Source organism: Rhamphochromis longiceps, linkage group LG1 (assembly GCF_057381845.1).
Source record: "Rhamphochromis longiceps isolate RC_006_pf linkage group LG1, R_longiceps_female_GT1.1, whole genome shotgun sequence".
Classification (NCBI taxonomy): Eukaryota; Metazoa; Chordata; class Actinopteri; order Cichliformes; family Cichlidae; genus Rhamphochromis; species Rhamphochromis longiceps.
The window spans coordinates 15356840-15383306 of NC_140557.1; the positions used below are offsets into that span (position 1 = coordinate 15356840).

At 39.3% G+C, this 26467-nt stretch overlaps 2 protein-coding genes across 4 annotated transcripts in view; one reads left to right on the forward strand and one right to left on the reverse strand.

Annotated features, from left to right (window-relative positions):
- smyd3 (SET and MYND domain containing 3) overlaps window positions 1–21530 on the reverse strand; it is a 114335-nt gene extending 92805 nt beyond the window's left edge. The window contains exon 1 of the mRNA XM_085396506.1: window positions 21312–21530. Within this exon, the coding sequence (XP_085252632.1) occupies window positions 21312–21475 (164 nt within the window). The 5' untranslated portion in view covers window positions 21476–21530. The remainder of the gene's footprint in view (window positions 1–21311) is intronic.
- LOC146678468 (uncharacterized) lies at window positions 573–26467 on the forward strand. 3 transcript variants are annotated; one of them, XM_085396837.1, is made up of 5 exons: window positions 573–1197; window positions 2266–2373; window positions 21927–22064; window positions 23192–23309; window positions 26328–26467. In XM_085396837.1, the coding sequence occupies exons 2-5, from the start codon at window positions 2371–2373 to the stop codon at window positions 26465–26467; spliced, it is 399 nt and encodes a 132-aa protein (XP_085252963.1). In that variant the 5' UTR covers window positions 573–1197; window positions 2266–2370. The 3 variants fall into 3 exon arrangements, 1 of the variants encoding a protein (XP_085252963.1); XR_014909415.1 differs by lacking the exons at window positions 21927–22064; window positions 23192–23309; window positions 26328–26467 and adding exons at window positions 4555–4805; window positions 5703–6809; XR_014909412.1 differs by lacking the exons at window positions 21927–22064; window positions 23192–23309; window positions 26328–26467 and adding an exon at window positions 4555–6809.

Genomic DNA, 26467 nt, shown 5'->3' on the forward strand with positions numbered 1-26467 from the left:
ACAACGAACGCATCCCATCGTACCGAACACAACAACAAGCAGCCTTTTAAGGGTGGACCCTATAATCCTCTGGGAAATCTGTAACTTTAGTCAGCATTGTTTTGTGATTTTATTTTAAGGTTTATTTGTTTATTATGATTGAAAAGCTCACTTGTGCAGAAATAATAATAATAATAGTATTGTGACAACTGGGAACTGGCCAGAGTTTTAAGAAACAAAATGCAAAATTACCCGTTTTTGGAAAAAATGCAATTGGGATTTTCCTGACATGAATCAACAATCAATCACAAAACAGTCAAAATAACTTTTTTTACTCAAAGGGGGCACACACAGACTCGAAAGACATCAAAAGAGACGGTTAATCAAGACAATGCTTCGTCATAAGGTTCCCTTTCATCTTGCAGAGAATTTTTCCCCCCTTCACAGTAGAATATGTTCAGTAATTTTAATAGTCATCAAATTCTAGATCAAATTAAACTGAATGTGTAACAATAAGTATTTTTACAAGAAAAAAAATCCTTTTTTTTCTACATAGTTTACAATGAACGCCATTTAAAAAGAAATGAGCAGAGTCAGTGAAGTATAACGTATAGAATGTGGTGCCTACTTTAATTTTTTTCCTCCAAACAACAGCGATATGCTTTTATGACTTTGTAGATCAGGAAAGCACAAACACAAGCATGTTTTGTTTTTAACACAAACGCCTCGTCTATGACACAGATGTGGATAAAATAGAAATTAGCGAAGAATTAAAAAATCCAGAAGTGAAAGAAATACAACAGGGAGAAACATCAACATTAGAAAAAAAGAAATAATAAAACGATGTCACTCAAAATTAGGTGAAGTGACTGAAAAATGCTGGATTTCTCCATTGATATGCAGGAGGATAGATCGCTGCGCTCACATGGGCGTATATGTGGTCAATTTTGTTAAGTCTACGCTATCAGACACCTAATTAGGCCTACCTCAGCATTCCTCTGTTGGTGTGTGTAGCATGATAATTAATTTCCCGCGAGTATTGGCTGCTACATGGCATCCATGAGATTTCGTTTGTGTGTGCGTGTGCGTTTGTGTATGTTAATAATTAGTGGTATTCTCGTCTCTGGGCTGTCCAGTCGTGCCTGAGTGAGTTTTCTCATTTTCAGGCTGAGCGGTCAACACAGCGTGGTACGTCTCACTCCAACATGACAAGTAATGGTGTGTGAGTATATATGTAAAATAAAAATATTAACATAAATCCACTGCCATGGACTGTCATGATACCTCCGTTATTAACTTATCATCCAATTTATGAGCATGACTGTAATTTTTTTAGTCTGAGCCACTTTTATTTTATTTTCCTAGGGTAGTCTGTAATGGCTACAAACATTAAATGGTAGGGGTGCAACGATACTCGTATCGATATTGAACCGTTTGATACAGTGCTTTCGGTTCGGTACGCATATGTATCGAACAATACAATTTTTTTTTTTTTTTTATCAACTTTCCTTCTGAAGATGCTGTCTGTGTTAAGCGCTCAGTGGATCTGCGCTCGACAGTGCAGCCTAGGCGGAGTAGTCGAACGCAGATTCACTGAGCGCAGGGCAAGCTAGCGAGACAGAAGTTAAGCTCTCATTGCAACATGGCAAATTGAACCTCCCCCACCCTCATTCAGATCTGGCGTTTGGAACTATTTTGGTTTTCATGTGACGTATGACCCTGAAGGTAAGCGTGTCATGGACTAAAGTAAAACAGTATGTTGGATGTGCCATGCAATGCTCAATTACATGGGTGGGAACTAGTGCGTTAGCGCAGTTAGCTCGTTAACGTGTTGACGCCGTCCAACCCCACGCACGGGGCGATCTGCGGTAGCTCGTTAACGGAGATTTGCCGTGTTGTGGCGTTAACGTCATTTTAACGAGATTAACGCTGACAGCACTAGTGGGAACACAATGAATATGACTGCACATTTACTCCGACATCATCCTAGTGCAAAGACAAGTGGAAGCAGACAAAAGCAACAACAAAGCAACATTAAATTTAAAAACTGTACGTTTGAGTTAAAATATATATTTATAATTTTAATAAATGACAAATTAAAAAAGCATGAACATTTTTTTGTATCGAAAAAATATCGAACCGTGACACCAAAGTATCGAACCGAACCGTGAATTTTGTGTATCGTTGCACCCCTAATAATATGGCCATATTTTCTTTTGGAAATATGTTAAAGTCTGGTTTTATAAGTCTGCTTGTGTTTTTGTCTTCACATTATGCTCTGGGCAGTATATTTACTGCCATTTCTATTGCCTGGAGCAAAGCCTGCGATTCCTGAAGGAGCTGTGAAGGAGACGATGGAGTTTCAGAGCTGGAGCTGTTCATGCGATCACCATGGTGAATATGAGCTGTTTGTATGATAATATGGATGAGCTTCGTGAGCTGATTTAGGTTTAGAGGGAAGACAGTGGGGGAAGTTTGATGTGTTTCATTGAGCACTGCAGTGTTGCAGCGACATATGTCACACTCACTTCCAGGACCACACTGTGACTCTATCTGGCTTCGGGACTTGTTGGACAGACCGAGACATTAATCTAAACAGCAAAAAGAAATGTGGAGCGACTCCACAAGTATAAGATAAGATAAGATCACCTTTATTAGTCCCACAGGTGGGAAATTTCGTTCGTTACAGCAAAAGTGCAAAGTTATGTAGCAGAAATTAGAAAACACTGGAATGAAATAAAATAAAATACTATATACAACTGAGTAAGAAAATACAAAAGTACAACTTTGTCAGAATCAACTGAAACGTAATCCCCGGACATGTTGTTGCTAGGAGATGTTTCTGTAGCCTTAAAATTGAAATGATATCAATGCAAACAGATTATTTGCTGAGGTAATTTGTCATTGTTGCTGATTTAACACACTGTTTGTGTCTCCTGATGGAGGAATCCAGAGTTAATCTGAAATGGTTCTGTACAATCACTATCCACTTCATTAGGTACACCTGTCGAATTACTTGTTAACACAAACATATAATCAGCCAATCAAATGGTAGCTACTCGATTAATTTAGGGATGTAGGCATGATCAAGATAACCTGCAAGTTCAAGGCAGGCATCAGAATGGGTAAATGGTAAATGGCCTGTATTTGTATAGCACTTTACTAGTCCCTAAGGACCCCAAAGCGCTTTACACATCCAGTCATCCACCCATTCATACACACATTCACACACTGGTGATGGCAAGCTACATTGTAGCCACAGCCACCCTGGGGCGCACTGACTTTAAACTGGATTGTTGCAGCAAAACAGGCTGGTTTTAGTAAACTGCTGCTCTTTTGGGATTTTCCTGCATTCTAAGTGAATAGTCCAAAAATGAGACATCCAGTAAGTGGCAGTTTTCTGAGGGAGAATTGAATTCCTTGTTGACCACTTGTTATGGCTAAGGTATGCAGAAGAGCCTCCCTGAAGGTTCACAATGTTGAATCTTGAAGCAGACTGGCTATAGCAATAGAAGACCATACCACATGCTGCTCTTGCCAGCTAAAACTGGAAACTGTGGCCAAAATTTAGACAGGGTGATGAAATTGGACTATAGAAGATTGGAAAAACGTTGCCCGCTCTAATGAGTCTTAATTTCTGCTGCAACATTTGGATGACAGAGTCAGAACAGAGTCAGAAGAGCATAAACAACATGAAAGCACGGATCCCTGATGCCTTGTGTCAACGGTTCAGGCTAGTGGTGATGTAATGATATGGGGAATATTTTCTCCCTTTAGTATCAACTGAGTATCATTTAAACACAACAGCCAACCTGAGTGTAGTTGCTGACCATGTCCATCCCTTTATGGCCACGGTGTACCCATCTTCTGCTGGCTGCTTCCAGCAGGATAAAACCCCCATGTCTCAACACCAAGCTCACATTACCTCAAACTGGTTTCTTGAGTTCATTCTACTCAAACGGCCTCCACCATTCCCAGATCCCTATCCCAAAAGCATCTTAGGGATTTGATGGAAAGGGAGATATCACATCAGGTTAATTTCAAATGAACTAAAATCTGAAGAATGTTTCCAGCATGTTGCTGAATCTATCCTGCAAAGAATTAAGGCAGTTCTGAAGGCATAAAGGGGGTCCAACCTGGTACTAACCAGCTGTATCTAATAAAGTGATCAGTGAGTGTATCATTTTTGCATGCTGACCATCCTCTGCACCATTTACAAAACACGCAGCTGAACAGTTTGTGTAACATTTGTTCTGGCTCTGCTCCCAAATGGACAGAAAAGGAAACCATTCATTTTAAGCTCCTTAATGTTTAATGTTTAGATTTTGATTCATTGAATAATTATTTGTAAGTTTTTGGCTGCTGCTTTTTTGGCTTAAATATTTCTTTTTTCTTAATTTACTTAAAAAAATTTAAATATATGTCAATATGTTGTCATCTGGAATTATTATACCCTGTTCACCATTACTATCCAGGAAAGACAGCTCCTGTGAAAGGTCTCTACTGCTCCACACGTTGGAGTAATAAAGCAAACATTTTCATGATCTTCTTAAGAAACTTTTTTCTTGTCTGCAGTGCTTGGAAGTGTGAAGACAACGTGAAACACATCCCTCTCGAAAGTGCTTGACAAATGAGCTCTTCCAGCAAAGGCAACAGAGCCAATTCCAGCAGAAACTCACTGCCAGCACTGTTACTGCTGTGTATTAGAATGCAAAGACTGTGCAAGTCTTGAGCTTTTTCTCATTTCTTTATATTTTACTAGAAAAGAGGGAAGCAGGTGCAACCTATAAAAAGGTGCAAACATGCATGGGAATACAGTATAAAAGGTAAAAAAAAAATTTATTTTAAAAAAAAAAGTGTTTCCAAAGTGTAGGATTCTATTAAGGTTGAAGGTGAACACAGCCTGAACTCTCTTTGGCAAGCTTTTTTGTAATTTCTTTAAGTAGTCTAGAATAATTCTCCAGGCTTGTTGAAAGACATTTAGAGCTTTTCTTTGGATGTTGGTAGGGCTGCTCGATTATGGCAAAAATGATAATCACGATTATTTTCACTGAAATTGAGATCTCGATTATTTGACGATATTTATTTAACAATAACAATGTATTGAATAATGACTTTAAAGATTGTCAAAAAATAATATAAAATAGTGTGCAAATACTGATAACAGTGCAAATGTTTGCAATATAAAAAATAAATGAAAAATGCAAACATCTATGTTTAGTGAACTTTGCAGTGTTGCTCTGTGGTGCAGCTACGACACTGTAGCAAAGTTTACACAATATTTCTACTTGATCCACGTCTGACTCCACGAACCCATAATGTTTCCACACCACTGAAGTTTTTTTTACCTCTCTTTTCAACCAACGGCAGTCACTCTCCTCTCCAAATAACTTCTGCTTAGCTTTCTGAGCTTCCCTCGGGTCCTCTTAATTGTTGTGACGCGTGTTCGAAATGCAGAGAGGTGCGCTCGATTTGCCACACGGAGCAGCGCAAGAGTAAAGCACGAGGGAGGGGCTAATAATCGGCTCAGTCATTTTTAATGATCGTTGAAAGCCCAGATCGTAATCGTGATTAAAATTCGATTAATTGAGCAGCCCTAGATGGCTGCCTTTCTTTCCGTTCTCTGTCAAGATGATCTCACACTGCTTCAATAATCTTGAGGTCTGGGCTCTGGGGAGGCCAGTTTTCAACTGATAGTGATCCATTGTGTGCCTTCTATCCAGGTATGCTTTTACAGCATTGCCAGTGTGTTTGGGATCATTGTCATACTGAAAAACGAAACTGTTGCCAATGGTACTGCATGATGGACTAAAACCTCTCAGTAGTTTCCTGTGTTGTGAGTTCCACCAATTTTGAAGAAATCTCCAACACCAAGGCTGAAAGGCACCCCGAACAATGGCAGAGTCTCCACTGTATTTTAAAGATGGCTGTGGACATTGTTGCACCTCTCTCCTGACCATATTGACAATGACTGGAAGCAAAAACTTCATATTTGGACTCATCACTCAACAGACCTACTGCGCATCGCTTTCAGTCGAGTTCTTGTATAATTACGCAAACCTCAGCCTTTTCTCCCCAAGGTTGGCAAATAGTACATGAATCAATTGAAGGTCCAGACACAACTCCCACGTAATGTGTCAGGTCTTTGCTTAATTTTTCCCAATTTCTCACGGATATGACTTTCGGATTCTGGTTATCTGCTATAGATAGTGTTTTAGGCCTGCCTCTTTTTATGTCCTCTACCTGTCGAGTTTCCATATCATGTCATGATTTGTCAAAGATCTAATAGTGCAAAAATACCTTTATTTTTTGTAATCATTTTTCATTGATTCAACTAAAGAAATAGGAACAAATGATGTGTTTTTGTGTCAGGCTGATAATAATAAAGTGCCTAAAGACACAATTTAAATTGGCTCTTTGCTAAGTCTGTCATGTGTTTCCACAACAATGGTTCATCCCTTGAAGGACATTTCATGCTTGAATGAGTCATAGGTCAGTGTTAATTGGCTTAAATAAAAACATTCCTCTGTAACTGGTCAGGTACAAGGACTGGATTAAAAAGAAAAGCTTTGAGAAACCTCCAGAAAGTCTGGAGAACTACTGATCAAGACCACTTTAAAGAAATGAGAGGTGGCTCAAGACTTTTGTACACTAATGTAATGTTAGACAAAGCATCCATGAGTGTTAAACACTTTCTGAAGGTATCTGACTGCCATCTACTGTGTTCACCTATGCAATAACAGCACAGTCTGCACAGTTCATCCAATCATTACCCTGCAGGCATCTGCAGCTACACGGATTTAAGTGTGTGTTTTGTGTGTGTGTGTTTCACAGAGAGAGTTGGAGGGAACAGCTGCATCTTGAGATGTCTGAGTACCCTTGCTGAATTCTTAATGGTTGTTTAGAAGATGATTCACTGACACCTGAGGGGTCTCACACAGGATGATGAGGCATCACCTTCTTGTTGCCTCATTACCATAGTTAACAGATGTTCTGTACAAAGGAAAAACACAGATACAAACCTAAAATACGGCCTTTGTGCTCCTAGTCCAGGTTTGGTCATTATTACTTCCTTCAGAGTTACTCAGAATCATGTTTAAATTAAGAATGGATAAAATAATCACAATAATTAAATAATGTCAAGACAAAAGCAAAAGTTGAAAATGTAGAGATCTATTAATTTAAAAAAAACAAAACAAGAAAAGAAAACAAGGATAGAATCGGTTAGGATAAAAACCCCATCTGGAAAGATTACAGGTGGCATTATATTAACAATAATTTCAAAGTGTAGGAGTATATTTGCATTTCCACAATGATAAAACATATACGATCATACATAAGCATTGGAGCTAAATAGGTGTAGTAAATTTGAAGGTGATAAGAATTTTAAAAGCAAATATAAATCATAAAACCAATGGTTGTAAAGGGAATAAAGCCATTAGAAACATGCATAGTTGTGGTTTGATCTCACAGTAATGTCTGACGGCCAAATCTTGAACAACCTGAATTTACATTTGACAAAAGAAGTGTGCTGATATCGACTAAAATTAATTTTCGACTGTGAAACGTAGCCGTGTAGTACGTCTGCACTACAGATGCTCACATGGCTCCATAAAAACCCAATTCAACGTCAGAAAAACTGCAGGACTGGATTTCACAACCAGTAATTATCGGAAAGAAAAAACTCATCCAAACTGGTCAGAGACAGCAACTCAAATATTTTCTGGTTGAGTAAATGAATGAGTTAAGTACATGAATGCTTGCAATTTTATCTCAGATGGTTCTCAGAAAACTAATTTTACCCACATTGGTCTTTTTCTAGTTTTTGTCCCTTTATGCCAAAGAGAGACATCAGAATCCACAAGTAACAGATGCACCATCTATGATCACAATAATGTGAATCAACAGGGAGCTTTGTGGATTTATCCAGATTTCTTCAGAATACAAACACACTCACACAAACACTGTGAACTACGCACATGCTGGAAAAACACAGGGTTTCATTAATTGTCTTGCAAAATACAAACTATGCCAGAAAAAACGAAGTAATCATCCCCCAGAGGATCGAATAAAATTTCTGTGTGTGCATGTGGTCCCCACAAGTACAGCAAAAAATGATAAACAGATGTGCTTGCTAGATGAATAATACCAAGCATTACACACATGGGAAGGTGTGTTCCCAGCTTACAGCAAATCACTTGGTTTGCAAATGATACAGCTGTGTGTGTGCGTGTGCATGTTTTGAGACACCTGGGTATCCAACTGCAGGAGATGAAGAACAGAGGGGAGGAGGAGGAGAGGAGTGAGAAGCAGATGCAAGCAAAATAATCTACCCCGGGAGTGAAGCAGGGAGCAGAGGCAGGTGGGACAAAATAAATGCTTCTGAACGATAAGGAATGAGAAGATGGAGGATACGGGTGAGGAAAAACTGAGAGAGAAGAAAGGGGGGAGCAGATGGGAAGAAAAAAAATGTGGAAGGAGGGAAGAGAGGTAGGGAGACATATGTCGGAATGAGCATATGGAAGAATGAATAAAAATGAGGGAGCAGGTTAAGAGAGGAGGAGGAGGAGGAAGAAGAGCGGTGACTTGCCTTTTGAACCATTTCCCTCCTCTCATGTGCTCCTCTCTCTGTAGCCCTGTCAAAATGCATCTAAAGAGGTAATCTGTATGCTTCATATACCACTGCATTCACATACTCTTATCCGTGTGTGTGTGTGTGTGTGTGTGTGTGTGTGTGTGTGTGTGTGTGTGTATAAACTGCTCTTAAAATGTATTTAAAGAGAACTTATGCTCATTTCCAACTCCATATTTTTCCTTGGAGCAGCTTAATATGCTGTTCAAAATAAACCTTATTCATTTTGCACTGGACCTAAGTACAGCTCTTTACCTCATCCTGTGTCTGAAACAGGCAGAAGATGAAGGCCAACCACTGTTTTTGTACTTATAATGCAGATGTTTATAATAGTACAAGCAAGTCCAAACCCTAAATGAAAAAACGGCCCCAAATTCCTGGAGTGAGATTACTAAAAGTACAACAATATCATATTTGAATATATTTTAAAAAAACAAACAAACACAGAGCAGGGACAAAGAGGAGAAAAATGTCCCAGCATTTTATTTGTTTCTATTGTGGCTGGTACTGCTTGTGAAACACCAGGACACAACAACAAGGTAATTAACCCACCAACAGCATGAATGCTAGTAACTGAGTCAGTCACTTACATCAGAGGTTCTACAAAGATTCAGCACAGAAGTCGAAATCAGCTCTAAACCATTACGGGGCGTGGTAATTTCACAGCTGGCGTGTGCAACAACCAATGTGGCGACCATAAACTAAGCCTAACAATTTATACTGGCGGTTGGGATGTGTTGGAATCGCTGCAGTCCTCTGCTAAACAACAGGCGTCGTCATTTGGTGGTGGTATAGAAATAGAAGCAATCATTTCATCTTTTCTGTTGCAGCATCTTCCTCTCTATGATGTAAGAATCTCTGTGCTTATATAACACTGAAGTGCCAGTAAAGACCAACACAACTATACACGTCTTCAACAGGCTGGCACTAGCAAGCTTGGTTAGCAAGCTGCACCTACAAAATAAAGGAGTGGGACACAGGCAAAGCATAATAAAGTTTCATTTAACAAAACTGAAGCACAAACCTCTTGGATGGTCTGTACCACATACCAGGCCACACCATTTGTCAGATCCCTTAGGAGAAGCATAAAGCATAATAATCCACCAAATCACGCAGAGCTACCTGCTGTGCAGACCCCTTGTGAATAAGTGAGCAGCCAAATGTAGCTTCTTCTTCTTCTTCTACAATGTAAAAAGCTTCCACGGTCCTGAACAGCACAAACACAGTGGGGCGGTCCAGATTAGTGAAGCAAGTTAAGGCTGAGGTTTGGAACCATGTGGCTATTAGATGGAAGGTTAAGCCACCTTTCTTCTTATTGGCTGTCCCTCGCAAACACAAGGTGGGGCCAAAAGCAGAAAACTGAAACAGAGCATTTAGATCAGTCTGAAGCCTGACCTTTTTCCCCAAACAGAGATTACCTGCACATAAGCTTACCTCATTATCTGATGTATTTAATGAGGATTCATCTCAAGAGCATTTAAGAAATGTTTTTAAGACCATAACAAGCTTTCTCTTCTGTTTTTTTTTCTCCATACAGGTGATCCAGGTGTTTTGTTTGTTTTTCTTTCTTTCTTCCCCCCTTTCTCACCGTCTCTTCTCCCCTCTGGTTTTCTTTCTCTCCCTCTCTTTCTTTCATTCTTTCTCCCTGTCCTATCCCCCAGTCATGTCTGTCCCGTTTGTAGCAATCGAAAATAAAATAAATACATAATTATAATAAAGGTCAATCAAATGGACCAATATGGCAAGGCCATGATGATCCACTTGGTAAAATAAATCTGCTTGGCATCTTTCTTGGCCTTAAGACAACAATTCTGATGGCTAAAGATCCAAACGGGACACAAAAAAAAAAAAAGGACCATAACAAGACTATTTAGTACAAAATACGGATTTCATAATAGAAAGCTGGCAAAATGAAGAACACTAAACGTCTAATCAAGCTACATCCATTTGCACACACATGCACCTCTGTTGGGTAACATCTAAAAATGTTCTGCGGTGCATGTGTGAAAAAGGTTTTTGTTTTCTTTGTACTGGCTTCCCTGTAACGCTGAAAGCAGAACAAAACTCTAACGTCAACTGTCAATATTCCTTATGTGCCTTGAAATGCGTAAGACCCCAAGAAAACTGGTTCATCTATCTTTCAATCAAAAGTTTCCCTCTATAAATAAGACAAAAGCTTTAGCAGTTTTGTTATTGTTGTTTTCACTCTTCTACAGTGTGCATGTGTGGTCCAAAGAGACAATGAGTGAGAGATTGGTGTCACATATAAAGACTTCATCTGACAGAGATAATGCTGCCCTGCCCCCCTCACCTAACACACACACACACACACACACACACACACACACACACACACACACACACACACACACACACACACACACGTGCCAGCCTCACTGCAGAAAGAACATATTTGAGCTCTTCTTTGGTCTGTCAAGCAAAGAGAAAAATCCTTTAAAGTGGGTGTATGTTTGATGTGTTATCTGTCCATGAGAGATCGAGTCGTGTCTTTCATATTTCCATCTTTTTCTGGAACTTCCTCTTTTATTTTTTCACCCATCAAAACAAACAGCCTGCACGAGTGTGATCATTTACCGTTCAGATCAGATCAGTGACTGTAAATGGCAACTCAACTGGAACTGTAAAAAACACCATGCTTGGGAACTATAAATTACAGAGGTACGCCTAAACTATATCACTCTATCCCACACATTTAGCTCAGCATTGGGTTACCGGAGTAGATCGAACCCACTCAAGACAATTGTTGTGATCCCACCAGGCATGCCGCAGCATGTTTAATAAACAGCTCTCCTTTCTGCAGCACTAAAATTCACACCAGGTCTATTTTTTCCTGCTTTAAACAGATAACGAGGACAGAAAGGCGACACAGGATTGACACAGAGAATGTGGTTGATTTTCACGATAAAAAGACTCTTTGCAGAATAAACACTTCACGCTCTGAAACACTCCCAGTGTGATAGGACAGAGCAAAATGGCCAAAATGACCAAAGACATTTCTGATTTATCTTTTAAACTACAGACTAAAAGCCATTAAGCACAGAGCACATTGCGAAGAAACCAAGAAAAATTATGAATTTTCTGATGCAAATTTGTCGTGTAATGTATCTGCACACACTGAACGCACCGCAAAAAGTCACCAGCAAGCAATGATGATCTGGTCCGGATGTTTTTAAACAAAAAAAACAAAGAAACTGAGATTCTGGGTTCATCAAATTCTCACAAGGCAGCAGCAGGGAGAATTTCAAGGCTTGATCCAGGAGTTGAAGCTGTATCATGACATGATTTCAGGATTTCAGTGGGAATGTTTAAACTCTTTTTAGCACAGTTGGAACCACATCCAAGGAGGTAAAGAAATATTTTCCGAGAGCTGATCCAGAGCAGAATCTAGATGTGTGTCTGAAGTAAAATACCATATAACTGTATATTCAGTACTGGTGCACATTTTCAACCAACCCATGGCTGCCAAATGCAGGTCTGATTGGTCAGATATGTGAAGACAAATCAAGCTTGATCCCAAAAAATAAATGCCTCACAAATGTCCAGTGAAATTCCACAGTCAGTGTGAATGGCTGCATTAAGAACAGGTGATAAAGTCTGATAAATATTTTTAATGCATGAAATAGTCACACATATTTTATGTGTCCTGTGTTTTTTTTTGTTTTGTTTTTTTTATATTATTTATATAAACCTTCATGACATAAAACACAAGTGACGTGTAAAATCATTAGCCAGATGAGCAACGACAGAATTATTAGATATTAATATATAGGAATCCCTGTTGCATCTGTATCTGTATACATAGGCTGCTGAGTCTCATTTTCTGCTATGAAATTCGGATGACAGGGTCAGAATATAATGTAAACACAATGAAAGCAGGGATCCACCCTGCCTCCTATCAACGGTTCAATCTAGTAGTGGTATAACAGTCTGGTGGATTTTTTCTAAGTTGGGTCCCTTAGCACCAGTTGAGTAAAGCTTACACTCCACAACCTTCCTGAGTATTCTTGCTGATCATGTCCATCCCTTCATGATCACAGATGGCTGCTTCCAGCTGGATAACGCACCGAGTGACAAAGCTCAAATCATCTAAAGCTAGTTTCTTGAACATGACAGTTCACCGTTATCAAATGCCCTCTACAGTCACCAGATCTCGATCCAATAGGGCGCCTTTGGGATGTGGTTTAAAATGAAATTCACATCAGTGGTCAACAAATCCGCAGCAACTGTGTGACGCTATCGTGTAAATATGAACCACAATCTCTGAGGAGTGTTTCCAGCACACTGTTCAATCTCTGCCACAAAAAACCCTGACACTTCAGAAGACAAAGGGGTCCAAATATAATGTATAACATTATTATAAAGAGTTAAACTATTGAGATTTCCAATAAAAACTTTCCACCTCTGATGAATTTCAAAGTCTCTTCAGCTTTCCAAAAAGGAAAAACCTGGAGACAAAGAGATTGTTACACCTTGTTTTCTAGTTAATTGGCGAGCAATGTGGCTGCATTTCAAATGTGGTTTGAATTTGCATTTGTGCCGTGTGAATAGTAAGAAATTCTTCTAACTATAAAAAAACACTTCTCTTTATTTCCTGCCTTTGTTCTCCCCACCATCCCTCCTCACCCCCTCCTCACTCTCTGTCAGTCTGAGAACCTCTAGTTGTTTGTTTGTTGACCTCTGGCGATTTGATCCTACTGAGATGTGTGTGCTTCTTTGTGTGTGTTTGTGTGTGCGTATGTACTCCCTCGGCATTTATCAGTCATTACTTACATACAGCCTTCAAGGCCTGTAATTAACTTCAGCTTTGAAGCCCCCTACCCCACCACCTGCTCATTTCCTGCACGCACGCACGCACGCACAAACATAAAGTACGTCTCTCTGTTCTTGCATACAGTTGCACAAATAATTGCACACTTGCACACATTCTTCAACACTCAGTCATGCTGTGAAGACTAATTGTGTTTTTAGTGAAAACAGGGAAAACACACCTCACATCTCTGAGGCCAAACTCTGCCTGTGCGTGCGCACGAGGCGTCCCTAATGTTTTTTGGTGATAACACAATTTGCAGATCTCTCACTAATGCTAAAAATCAATAATAAGATTCACACACTCGGGTTGATGAATGTCCACCTCACGACAAGCTGATGTAGCAAAAAGCACTTATTCGATACCTCAAAAACATGATCAACATGACCTATGGCCTGTGTCCTATTCTAAATCATCCCACACGCGCCCACACAAACCTGTGTTTGCCCACAGCACAGAGAAAAATAGCTGAACTCTGCAGAGACATGAACTCTAATTCTTTATTGATTTTATCTTGTTATAACTCTGTGTTCTTGTGTCTTTTGACACAACTGAACTGAATACATGTCAAGTTACAATGTTAAAGCTTGTAGCCAGAAGTCCTGAAACAGCGTGTAAAACAAAGAGACCGTCATGCCAGAAAATAAACAATCCCATATTTTTTTTGTCCAACTTTTTATCACAACCAATAGACACTTTTGATTAATAAGCAACTGCTACCGGCTGTGTGAAAAAGACAGATTGCACATCAAAAACACATGTTCCTACTGAAACAGCACCACTTGTTTTGTAGCCTTGAGTTAAAAACTATGCCTGTTCTTCAGACTCTTTAGACTTGGACCGAGGGCTACAAAGTACAAACTTTCACATACTGAAGTCCAAAGAAGGTGTTTTTACTCGTTCTATGGTCATGTGATAAGCTGGAGGAATTTTAGGAAAGGGTTCGTGGAATTATACGCGAGATTTCAGAGATTCCAGTAAAGCTTAGCTCAAGATTGTTTGTTTTAGGGGACGGGTCAGTCTGGATCGGCGGTGATAAACAAATTAGAAGCTGGGTTCAATCCAGCATTTTAATAGCAAGACTGGGCTTGTGAGATGGCTAGAGCTGCAGCATTTGAAAAACTGTCATAAGAGACTTGCAAAGTTCAAGAATTATTATAGAAAATTGGCAAATATTGACATTTTTTTGCAGTGCGTTGAGAGAACAATATGCTATTTTGAAGAATCTACAATATAAATTCCTGTTTTTAATTATTTCACATTTTTTTGTTTACTACATAAACATGTATGTGTGTTCATTCTTAGTTTTGATGCCTCCAGTGAGAATCTACAATGAAAATAGTCAAGAAAATAAAGAAAAAACATGAAATGAGAAAGTGTGTCCAGACTTTTGACTGGTAGTGTATAAAGTGAACCCTTCACTCAAAGAGGTCATGCCCTCCTAACGATACATCATCTTTTGTCTCAATACAATTTAAATGTACGAGTTGTTAAATTGAACAAAAATGGAAGAATTAAGTCAAGTGAAAAAAACTGCAGTTCCTCCAGTGACCACTTGGAGCTTGTTCCATAACCAAGACAACAGCCATAGATTTCTGTGCTAAAATGTCCAATTTTATATTATAAAGTTTGCTGCTGGATACTGCCATGAAGACTTATGATGTCCCATGGTAGATTCCTCTTAACAAACACCCATTACTCAAGGTTTTGTGTGAGACTCAAAGGAGCAGTCTCCAAGTTAGATTTTGAAAGAAACGTACCTCCCACTGCCAGTCGTTCCACTGTGGATGACAGATATTTTCGACCTCAGCCATGCTTTTGATTACATGGTGTTGGGACATGATTAAACAGTCCTCTGGGATTCCTGACCATCAACATAGTAGGATGGAATTAGGATGTATATGACTCCATAACAGCTTTATAACTTATATAGAGGGCACACTAGTCCATTTTTTTTGGAGGATGGTTAAATCAATTAAATTAAAGTCAATTTGCTGACAATCTGTCAACAAAATTAAATATTTCTGTCCCATCGGTTATGGTTTTAAACGATTTGCACCAATTGCAACTGCATAAGGTGCAGAAACGTGTTCTTAGCTGGTTTGACGAGTGCTGCAAAGTTGGCCGCCACAAGGTAGAAACAGCATCAGTTGCTTACTCAGCAGCGATGGCTGCCTACTTTCTATGATGTCACTTGTTTTATCTGTCCACAATTTGAATGCAGGGATCTAAGGAAGACACAATGATACGTTGGGCTGTGGAGGAACTTAAATCTGTACTGTATTATGAGTCACCCCTCCCACTTCTTGCTCTCTGGCTGTTTATCTTTCTCTTACTTTCCTCTTGCCTCATTTCTATGGTTCTCTATTTTCCCTTTATTGTACTTTTACTTGTTATATGTTATGTTTACATATAAACACTAGTTTTTATTTTATATAACCTTTGCATTCCCTCTTATCTGCTGGCTGATTCATCTTCATCTTGTCACTATGCATAGGAAGCAGCTCGGAAAAAAGAAACAATAGAGAAAATAAACAGCCCTGTCCTGAAGTTAGTTCATGTAGCATATTTACATTCCAGCAGAGTGTTTATTATCTCTTTACTATTATTCTATTATCTGAGCTTTTATTTGAGTAACTAACGGAGGAGGCATACACTGCAGCTATTGGCACACGGCGACAGTCTTCTGCTGCTCTAACAAAGCAGTGTGAGGTGCAGCGTGTATCTCTGGGGCACTTGGACAGTTAAGTGAATAGAATTGTTCCATCCCCCACATTAACGTCATTAACCGTGGATAAAGTGGATGTGCTGCGGTGCCAAATTTACTGATCATTGACTGTCACTGCTGTGTCACAACTGGAGCCTGCACAGTGATGACCCACTCTTTCCTTAACAAGGCAGCGATGAGACAGAAATCCAAGAAAGATAACTGTCCTACTTAAGTTCAAATGGATTGCTCCACATTTGGCACATACAACTTGGTCCTCAGTGTGTTTTTGGCCATTTTCCCCCAAAAAACAGGTATTCCATACATATATATATGTATATTTATATTTATATTTATATATACACTAGGGGTGCAACGATACACAAAATTCACGGTTCGGTTCGGTTCGATACTTTGGTGTCACGGTTCGATATTTTTTCGATACAAAAAAAATTTTCATGCGTTTTTAATTTGTCATTTATTAAAATTATAAATATATATTTTAACTCAAAAGTACAGTTTTTAAATTTAATGTTGCTGAAACAAAAGTAATTAAAAAAATAAATCTGATTGAGGAATCACTCATCTTTGGAAAAGAGAGTTTATTACAGAGAAATGGCTCTTTCCAAAATAAAAGCAATACTATACGCTTCTTCTGGGCTATATTCTCAGCAGCATATTGTAGCGGGTCAGGGCTGTTCGGGGTTATGTTTTGTTTATGTTGCCATAGTGACGGGTGACGCCCTCTCGCTGCGACGGTGTGTCCTTCCGGGGTCAGAGGGCGTCCTGTGTGTTGTTGTTGTTGTTGCTATGCGGTTGCCGCGCTGAGCAGTTAGCTAGCGGCAGTGTTCTTCTGCAGATGTCAATAAACGGCTGTGCTCCCTGGCTAGCTCACGGAAAGCAAGACCAAACCACACCTCCGTCTCCTCCTTGTCTGAGCTCGCCACATTGGTGTCAGAAGTGGGATGATGGTGGCACCCCATGTTCTGACCCGAGTGACTTTTCCCCCGCCGGTCGTGACCGGCCGGTGCGCCAAAAGAAGGCACCTGGACATTTGCAGGACTTTGTGTGGGGTAATGGCGTCGTCGGGGACGACTGACCCCTTAGGTGGGGGCTATGTAGCGGGTCAGGGCTGTTCAGGGTTCTGTTTGTACAGTTATGTTTTGTTTATGTTGCCATAGTGACGGGTGACGCCCTCTCGCTGCGACGGCGTGTCCTTCCGGGGTCAGAGGGCGCCCTGTGTGTTGTTGTTGTTGTTGCTGTGCGGTTGCTGCGCTGAGCAGTTAGCTAGCGGCAGTGTTCTTCTGCAGATGTCAATAAACGGCTGTGCTCTCTGGCTAGCTCACGGGAAGCAAGACCAAACGACACCTCCGTCTCCTCCTTGTCTGAGCTCGCCACAATATTAAACATATCAGGTCCCCATAAGGAGAATCATGTGCTAACGGCTGTCTAAATGACTCGGGTAAAGTTTGTAGCATGCATGCTTGTTGTTTTTGTCTGCTTCCACTTGTCTTTGCACTAGGATGATGTCGGTGTAAATGTGCAGTCATATTCGTTGTGTTCCCACTAGTGCTGTCAGCGTTAATCTCGTTGAAATGACGTTAACGCCACAACATGGCAAATCTCCGTTAACGAGCTACCCCTGATCGCCCCGTGCGTGGGGCTGGACGGCTAACACGTTAATGAGCTAACTGCACTAACACACTACTTCCCACCCATGTAATTGAGCATTGCGTGGCACATCCAACATACTGTTTTACTTTAGTCTATGACGCGCTTACCTTCAGGGTCATACATCACATGAAAACCAAAATAATTCCAAACGCCAGATCTGAATGAGGGTGGGGGAGGTTCAATTTGCCATGTTGCAAGGAGAGCTTAACTTCTGTCTGCTAGCTTGCCCTGCGCTCTTCCTTCTGACGATGCTGTCTGTGTTGAACGCTCAGTGGATCTGCGCTCGACAGTGCAACCTAGGCGGAGTAGTCGAACGCTGATTCACTGAGCGCTCAACACAGACAGCATCGTCAGAAGGAAAGTTGATAAAATAAATTACAAATTTTGTATTGTTCGATACATATGCGTACCGAACCGAAAGCACTGTATCGAACGGTTCAATATCGATACGAGTATCGTTGCACCCCTAATATACACATATTCTATATATTCTGTGGACTGACGAGACAAAAGTTGAACGTTTTAGAAAGATTAACTCCTGTTACATCTGCTGTAAAATGAACACAGCATCTCATAAACAGAACATCACAGCAACAGTCAAACATGGTGGTGGTAGTATTATGGTCTAGGGCTGCCTTGCTGCTGAAAACAAAATGAATCGAAATGCAGACTTAAATCAGATTGAAATGCTTTGGCATGAAACATGTGGTTCATCCTCAAAAATCATTAAATGCAGCTGAAATAAAACAATTCTGCACACAAGACCAGGCCAAAATTCTCCATAGCGATGTGAAAGACTCACTGCCAGTTATCACAAACGATTTTTTCCTTAACAAATGAAATCAAAATTTAAAACCTGCATTTGGTGTTTACTTGGGTTATCTTTGTCTCATATTTAAATTTATTTGAGCTGTAATAACAAATATGAAACTATGTGACAAATATGCAAAATTAATACAAAATCAGAAAGGGTGAGCCCAGACCGTTTTTCACAGCACTGCAGAGACTTTTACCCACACATCTACGTGTATGTGTTGATGGTGGGGTACAGATCAGGAGATTTCATTTTCATTGACCATGAAACTGAATACTATTTATTATTTCATCAGATACATATTACAGTGTGAGAAGAGATAGTAATTTTGACTGCAGTATTAAAGAGTGAGTACACTCTCTAAAAAGCATTACTTTCTTGTTTAAACATGTGTATTTTAATATTCTCTCAGAAGATGTCTGCAATAACTTCTTGTGTTGATCATTGCAACCAGCCATGACAGAAAGGCTAGTTTTGGACAAGTCTGTCAACACTATACAACACAAAAACAGAGGCCCAGGCTGAACGCGAGTGCTGTCCACTGATGAGAGTCACTGGCATCACGGCTGATGTGATCCCGTTGCTAGACTGTCTCTATTCATTTGTTTCCTAGGCTCATATATGTACTGTTTATAGCCCACAGTAATTAACCTATCACTTTGCACCAGAAATTAGCACACTTGTTTCTCTCCTTAGCAGCCTCATTAAATTCACATACGTCCATTTAGCCTGATTAAGTAGGTTTGGCTACAGTAGAGAAAACCACAGTGCTATCATTAAGCATCAAACTGAAAAAAAAAAAAAATAACAGCAGCAAATGAGATGAAACCAAGGACAAGTCATCAGATTGATGCAAATAAAGGATAATGTGTACCTTCCCACATATAATCAGGAAAAATGGAAAAAAAATTATGAATTTGATATGAGAAACTATTTATAATTTCAAGAGAATAACTTGGTCAGTACAAAAAACAATCTGAGGCTAATTTAGTGCTGTATACATGTGGACAAACATCACACCGCAGTAAGTTTGCTGCTTGGTATCCCAATGACAAATTAATTTAGCAGCATAAAGGACAGAGCTTCAGAATCAGGCAGTAATAAAGGACCCAACATGAGGCCCCATATCAACTGATAGTGCATACTAACTCTTAATGCATATTCTATATCTAAACAAGAGTACATGTTTAGATCATACAACCAACAAAAGCCACAACAGATATTACTGGCTTTGAGTCCTTGGTCATGAACGCAAAGATAATAACATTTCCAAGTTTTCTAACACAATATGGTTCATCCTCTCTCCAAAGGTCATTATTCCAGAAGTCTTGTCATTTATTCAGATGCAGCATTGCAATCCTAAGCCATACTGCCGTGTACTTTTATATATAGAGAGGAGACTTTCTACCATAACCCCTTCCAAAAAAGTCACACATATTCAGCCTTTCTCTAACTGAACTTCAACATTTAACATGCTAAGTGAGGCCTGTAGAGTCTGAGGCATGGCTCTTTGGTTTTTTTGCACTTACTCTGTGCACTTACTGTGAATTTGCTGGGAAGTCCACTCTTGGGAAACTGCGGCATTGTGTCAACACAGACTTGAATGCTCCAGACTAGGAAACTGTCTAAATGTCTGCTTTTATAAAAGTGCTTAAAACAGAGGCTGACCTCAATCATATACATTTTTTTGATAAGCACACCTGTGCACCTATATTTAATTCCTATCGTAGCAGTAGGGGTGCACTTAATTTTCCCCAGGATTGCATATAGTCCTGTGAAAACTTGTAACTCTATACTAAGTCAGTTATTGCACGCCTTAGACAAATTCACTGTAATTTTTTTTTTAGTGCAACCCTTTATACATTATGCCAAGTTAAATCAGAAATATGCTCCAAATATGCAGACACTAAAAGATTAATAACACTATGGGCTGAGGTCAAAGTGACATGAGAAAATTATCTCAAAAGTAATTCCAGAACTCCATTTACTTGGACTGTATTCGTAAGAAGAAAGTCACAGTCAAAACAAATCAATATTGATCTATCATAAAGATCTTATAGACCAAATGTTGTGTCGTGGATGGGACAAATGATGTTAAACATTTCACTAGAAAAATTTACATATATTGAAAGTGAAGCTGAACTTTGGATCAGAAAGTCCGTCTAAACCATGAAGTGCTTGGTTTGATATTCGTTCCCCCATTAACAAAGAAGGGGTTCATGGTTGTTGATATTGTTGATATTATTGTTTTTACAGCACTTATAAAGATTTTTTCCTGTTATAAATTTCACTGTCAGATTATCATAACTGAAGTCTGCCTCCTCCATGAAGGAGCCTTGCTACCATCTCGTGGCCGGTTGAAGAACTACATCTACTAATGTTATCATTTAGCAGCTATTATGAACAAGAAATATCCATAGTACCCATGCACCCACTTATATATAAAGACTATACAGTCTATGATATACAGTAGACCGTATAGACCACCTTCGGTAAACTCAAACTAACATAGATGGGAATCATTTACCTATTTAATCTTCCCACAAGCACAGAGCGAGTCCTCAACCATCACACTGCCTCCACTTTAACTAAACACACTACTAACCACCCAGCAGCGTTTCCTTTCCACAAAAGGCTGTTCGCACACTGACAGAGCGAGCACACCCGGTCTTCTTACCGAGTGAAGCAGTGGTGGCAGACCTCTTTGGCCAGTCTGTTGGACACGCAGCAGGCCAGCGGCTCGGCAGAGATCACCAGCTCTCCTTTGCGTATCCTGCCCGTTGCCCGGAGACCGTTACCTTTCCCGGGGCTGACGAAACGCTCGAGAATCGGTGCCATCATTGATTTTTCCCTCCACGTGAAACAAACTTCCGTGTTTACATCCGCGATAAACGCTGCGTCATGACGTCACATGAACGTACACACGCTTTTACTACATATAAATGCAAAACGATTGTTTCGTATTTTTTGTATTTCTTTTTTTATTATTATTTCTTTCCAAACTCACAGTTTATTATTTTGAACACTTGGTTTTTATTTAGTGTTTTTGCTTTTCTTTAGATATAACACAGACGGTATTTGTAAATGGCATAGAAATGTCAATAAACATTATTAATAATAATATGTTAATATCACTAATATAATAAACCAATGCCTTCCCTTTTAATTTTAGTTTGGTTTTAGGTAATGCTGTGTATGGTTGTTATTAGATTTATTAATATGAACTAATGAAGTATGCACTATCAAATGTGATTTCTGAATTCTCTATTGTGTAATATTTGTGCACTTTTAGCAAAACTTTGGAGAGTCCCAGATGAAGGGTCACTCAGCAGCCGCGGAGCAGAAGCCAGGGGGGGGTTTCAGTGACGCGCCCGTGAGCTCCGCCGGCAGCCAGCTGTGCCTGAGTGACCGAGCCGGCTGGCTGACCTTGGTAAAACTGCTACTCTTAAGTTGTCCAGGCTGACATTAGCAGTCTTAGGAAAGGTGAGTTCAGGTGCAGTCACAGGTGCTGGAGAATTCATACAAGCGGTGTCTGAATAAACTGGGTGTGAAGCAACATTAAACACAGTCTTACAAAATGCAGCCTGGGAAGTTGCACACACAGTTCCCAGGACTACTGGCTGAAAAGCATGGAGCACAGATTTATACAGACATGATCGTGGAACTAAAACTTTAACTTGAGCAACCAACTCTGCAGTGTTCAAACCAAGTATTTTTGCCAGCTTGTTAACAGCAGATGACACCTTGTTGCTCTTAACCTGGACAATCACAGAACGCACAGTCTTGAAGAGTTCACAATGAGCAACGCAAACAGTCTTTGAATGAGCATACTCTGGGCTTGTAAAATTTAACTCAGGAGATAATGGAAACATGAGGTTTATCACAGGCAGCCTCAGAATGAACTGGCTGGTGAGCCGCGTAACACATGGGTGAAGCAACACCAACAACAGTCTCATGAGGTGTAGCCTGAACAGTATCTGGCTGGGAAATTGAACTGTCCCTGTTTAGTTCAGCAGTAGGAGAAATTGTCTTTTGAGCAGAGCAGCAAATAGTCTTTTGAACAGCATTTTTAATGTCTTGAGTGAGATTATGATTGTCCAAGTCAGAAAATTTCATAACAGATTCACACATGTAATCTACATCTGAAAGCTCACTATTAATTAGTACTACCGAAGCCTTCCCTGTACTATTAACTGATCCAAAAACAGGTGGCTCGGGATCAACATAACTTGGCTGAGAAGTGAAAACAGAAACTCCAGTTTTTTCAGAGTTACATCCAGAAACTCCAGTCTTAGTTACAGAACACAAAACTTCATTCAACTCTGGTGAAATAAGCTCATTTGACTCCTGAATTTTCTCAAACTTGGAAGAAACAAAAAATGGATCATTAGACAGTGACAGTGAGAGAAAACCTCCAGGCAGCATATATTTTTACTTCTATTTCACCACAGATTATACGGTTCCACTGTACCTTAACATTAAGTTAATAACATATTTTATGGTCCCATGGAGTATGGTAACAACTTCAACTGCGATCTCCCCTCTTTCCCCCATCAGCTTGAGTGTCAGTCCAAGAAAAAAGGAGCAGAAAATCAGGCCAAGCGTGTTGACATCATCAACGTAGTGAGCCACCAAATGAATTTCAGCGGTATTCTGAAGCAAGAGGGGGAGCACAGTAAGAGAAGTGGCCTGACAGTTATTTGATGTATTATTATTTGAAAAAGTAAGCTCACAAAATCGCATAGATCGCATAAATATTACATTTCACCCTTTATTGAAAACAAACAAGGGAGTGGTGTGTGCATAGCATGAGGAAAGGTAAAATACCTGCTGGACACGGGCCCGAAACAAATTCTGTGGCACCATGTTTCTGTTAAGAAACGAATTAACCTTCATAAATATTTTCATTTCCTCATGCTGACCATCTACAAAAATCATGGCAGTCTTTACTGCAATTTGTTGTTGCTTGTATACTGTCACCTTATTAAATCCAACAAAGCATCAATAGTGGAGAAATTTTCTTCATCTCCTTCTTTGATATCTTGAGTGTTGTAAGTAGCTCCTTGCTTGATTATCAGCACCAGAGCTAATCCTGCAAGACATACACAGAGATACAGAACCACAAATAAGACGCGAAAGTAAGTCTTGCTAAACACACCCAACTTCTGGGCACGTCCTTATTGGTCATTTTGAAGCATTTTGTGAATTAACATTAATTTACACAGTAATAAAACTACATATATTTAAATCTGACTTTCTTTTGCTTCCAGAATTGCATTAATTCTTGGTGGCATAAATTCAGTAAGGTGCTGGAAAGATGCTTCAAGCTTCAGATTAGATTATATCTACTTACTACAACAGTCACAGATATACAGACATTCCTATTTTCAATTATGTCCACAAAAAATCTGAAAGTAACTGGCTTCTTGTTTTATAGTTTTGTCTTTTACCCGTAATCACAGCCACAATTGATGTCAAGCTATAGTATACTGCTGCACGTATACTTATTTTTCTGGAGGCAGAAGCAGTCAAACCAGCAACTCCTGTAAAAGTATAAAACACAAGACAATACAGTAACCAGCAGATAGACACAGCAGACTTTCAAACAAACCATACCCAGATTAGAGATACTACATTTAAGCAGCCATAATTAAAATCCAGATATTCAATACCTGATGGTAATTTAGTTTGAATGTTAAAATGGCATAAAACAGGTTTTACAACGTACATGAGTAATATTTATAATGCTGTCCAAATACCTTTTTATTTTTTTTATTTGTATGTAATTCAAATGTGACTAAATTAAGTTTGTAATTTGACTAAAACAGATAATGCTGTTTATTGAAAGTGATATTGATGAAGTGACGTCTTTTGTAAATATAGCTTTAGACAAATAAATGTGAGTTATAAATGCTTCGCAACTATTTTGTAATCACTACTTTTGTATATATTACATCCATTGAAAGTGTCAGTTCTTTTAAATTGCAAAAAAAAATAATTTTTAACATTTATTTTTAGATATATATCAGTGCATTTAGCGATATTGAGTTATGTGCTAGTGAGGCTTATGCAGACACAGTATTCAAGATACTCTAAATAATCAGCAGTCACCACTGCGACTATTTTCAAGAAACTGCCTTTGTAATTATAATTTTATGTTTTATTAGGACTTTGTGTATAGGACAGTACAGTACTATGCAAATGTGTTGAAAGTAAATAAGGGGGAAATTTTAATGAGCTTGAAAGTCAAGATTTATTTTTTTATTCTTCAGCACAACCTGAACTCTCATAGGAAGCTTTCTTGTAATTTCTTTAACTCAAAGTAGTTTTCAGGAGTAGTTCTCCAGGCTTCTTGCTGGACATCACACAGGCCTTCTGTGGATGTCGGCGCCCGTTTATTCTGTTCTCTGTTCAGATGATCTCACACTGCCTCAATAATGTTGAGCTCTAGACTCTGGGGAGGCCAAGCCATGACAGACAGTTTTCCATTATGCGTTGTCCTATCCAGGTATGGTTTTACTGTACTGGCAGTGTGCTTGAGATCACATCATTAAATCTTCCATCAATTTTGACATCACTGGCTAAAAAGCAGCTGAAAACTGTGACAGAGCCTCCACCATGCTGCACAAAATATCAAATTTGAATTCATTCATTTCTCTTGCTTAAGAAAGGCAGCTTCTTGACATCCACCTTTCCACTGAGACTTTAGAAACTAGATAGCTCAGCTGAAGGGCCAGGACTGTTTCTCGTATATGTGTGTGTGTGTGTGTGTGTGTGTGTGTGTGTGTGTGTGTGTGTGTGTGTGTGTGTGTGTGTGTGTGTGTGTGTGTGTGTGTGTGTGTGTGTGTGTGTGTTAACGCCACAACATGGCGTGAAAAAGCCACCAATGTCCAAAGAAATCCTCCGAAAGCAGAGAGAACTACTGCTCAAGACCACTTTAAAATTACAAGCAAGTCTGGCTCCTTGGAAACTATATCTGAAAAATGAGATGTGGCTCAAGACGTCTGCACAGCACTTTAGATATCCAGAATATATCAGTTAATTTGGTGAGAAATGATCCACTATCTTACTTATTATCACAGAGATCACAATAAGAGGAACAGTAATGAATTGAAGCATCTGCATGAGTATTTCTCCTGGAAAGCCGAGGTAGTTTTTTCTACCTCTGCAAGAGTGTTGACACTCCTGATGACCAAGCCAACAGCAAGTCCTGCATAAAAGTAATACATAAACAGCTCATGAATGTTTTGAAAATGAATGAGTGCAGGAATAATACAAAAGCCATGCAAAAACACAACTTTAATATTTTTTTATGAAAGAGAAAAAAAGAGTATAATTTCATCTTATAAAAAAATCGTATAGTGAAAAATGATCAAGGACATCTTTTTAAAAATTTCTTATTTGAAATTCTTCTTTTTTACTTTGATTTAAAAAGAAAATGTGAATTTAAACACAACAAAACACTGACCAGTTAAAACAAAATATGACAATTTTATTTATTCTCAATAACAAAATAAACAACCTAATTTCTCAAACATGTACAGATGCCAAGTTAAAGATTAATCATTAACAAATATTATTTTGCTTTTGGATTAGTGTTTAATAAGCTATTGTACCATTTCTTCTAAATATAATTCGTGCTTGGGCTTGTTTTCCCCTTTTCTTCTCTTTCTCGCTCTCTGTTGTCTCTCAGGTAGAGAAGTGGGGCAGCCTTTTGGTTTGCCCACCCATTGGCAGGTTTTCCAGTCTTTTCTGCCAGATTGTTGCCTCTTCTGTGGCGGTAATCAGGCTCTCCATTGGAGGACATGGTGCCGGGGAACCAATGGGACCTAG

Coding starts and splice junctions, on each gene's coding strand:
- LOC146678468 (XM_085396837.1), top strand. Junction 22,065..23,191: donor GAGCCGGCTGGCTGACCTTG/GTAAAACTGCTA, acceptor TTCCCCCATCAG/CTTGAGTGTCAGTCCAAGAA. Junction 23,310..26,327: donor GAAGCAAGAGGGGGAGCACA/GTAAGAGAAGTG, acceptor GTTGTCTCTCAG/GTAGAGAAGTGGGGCAGCCT.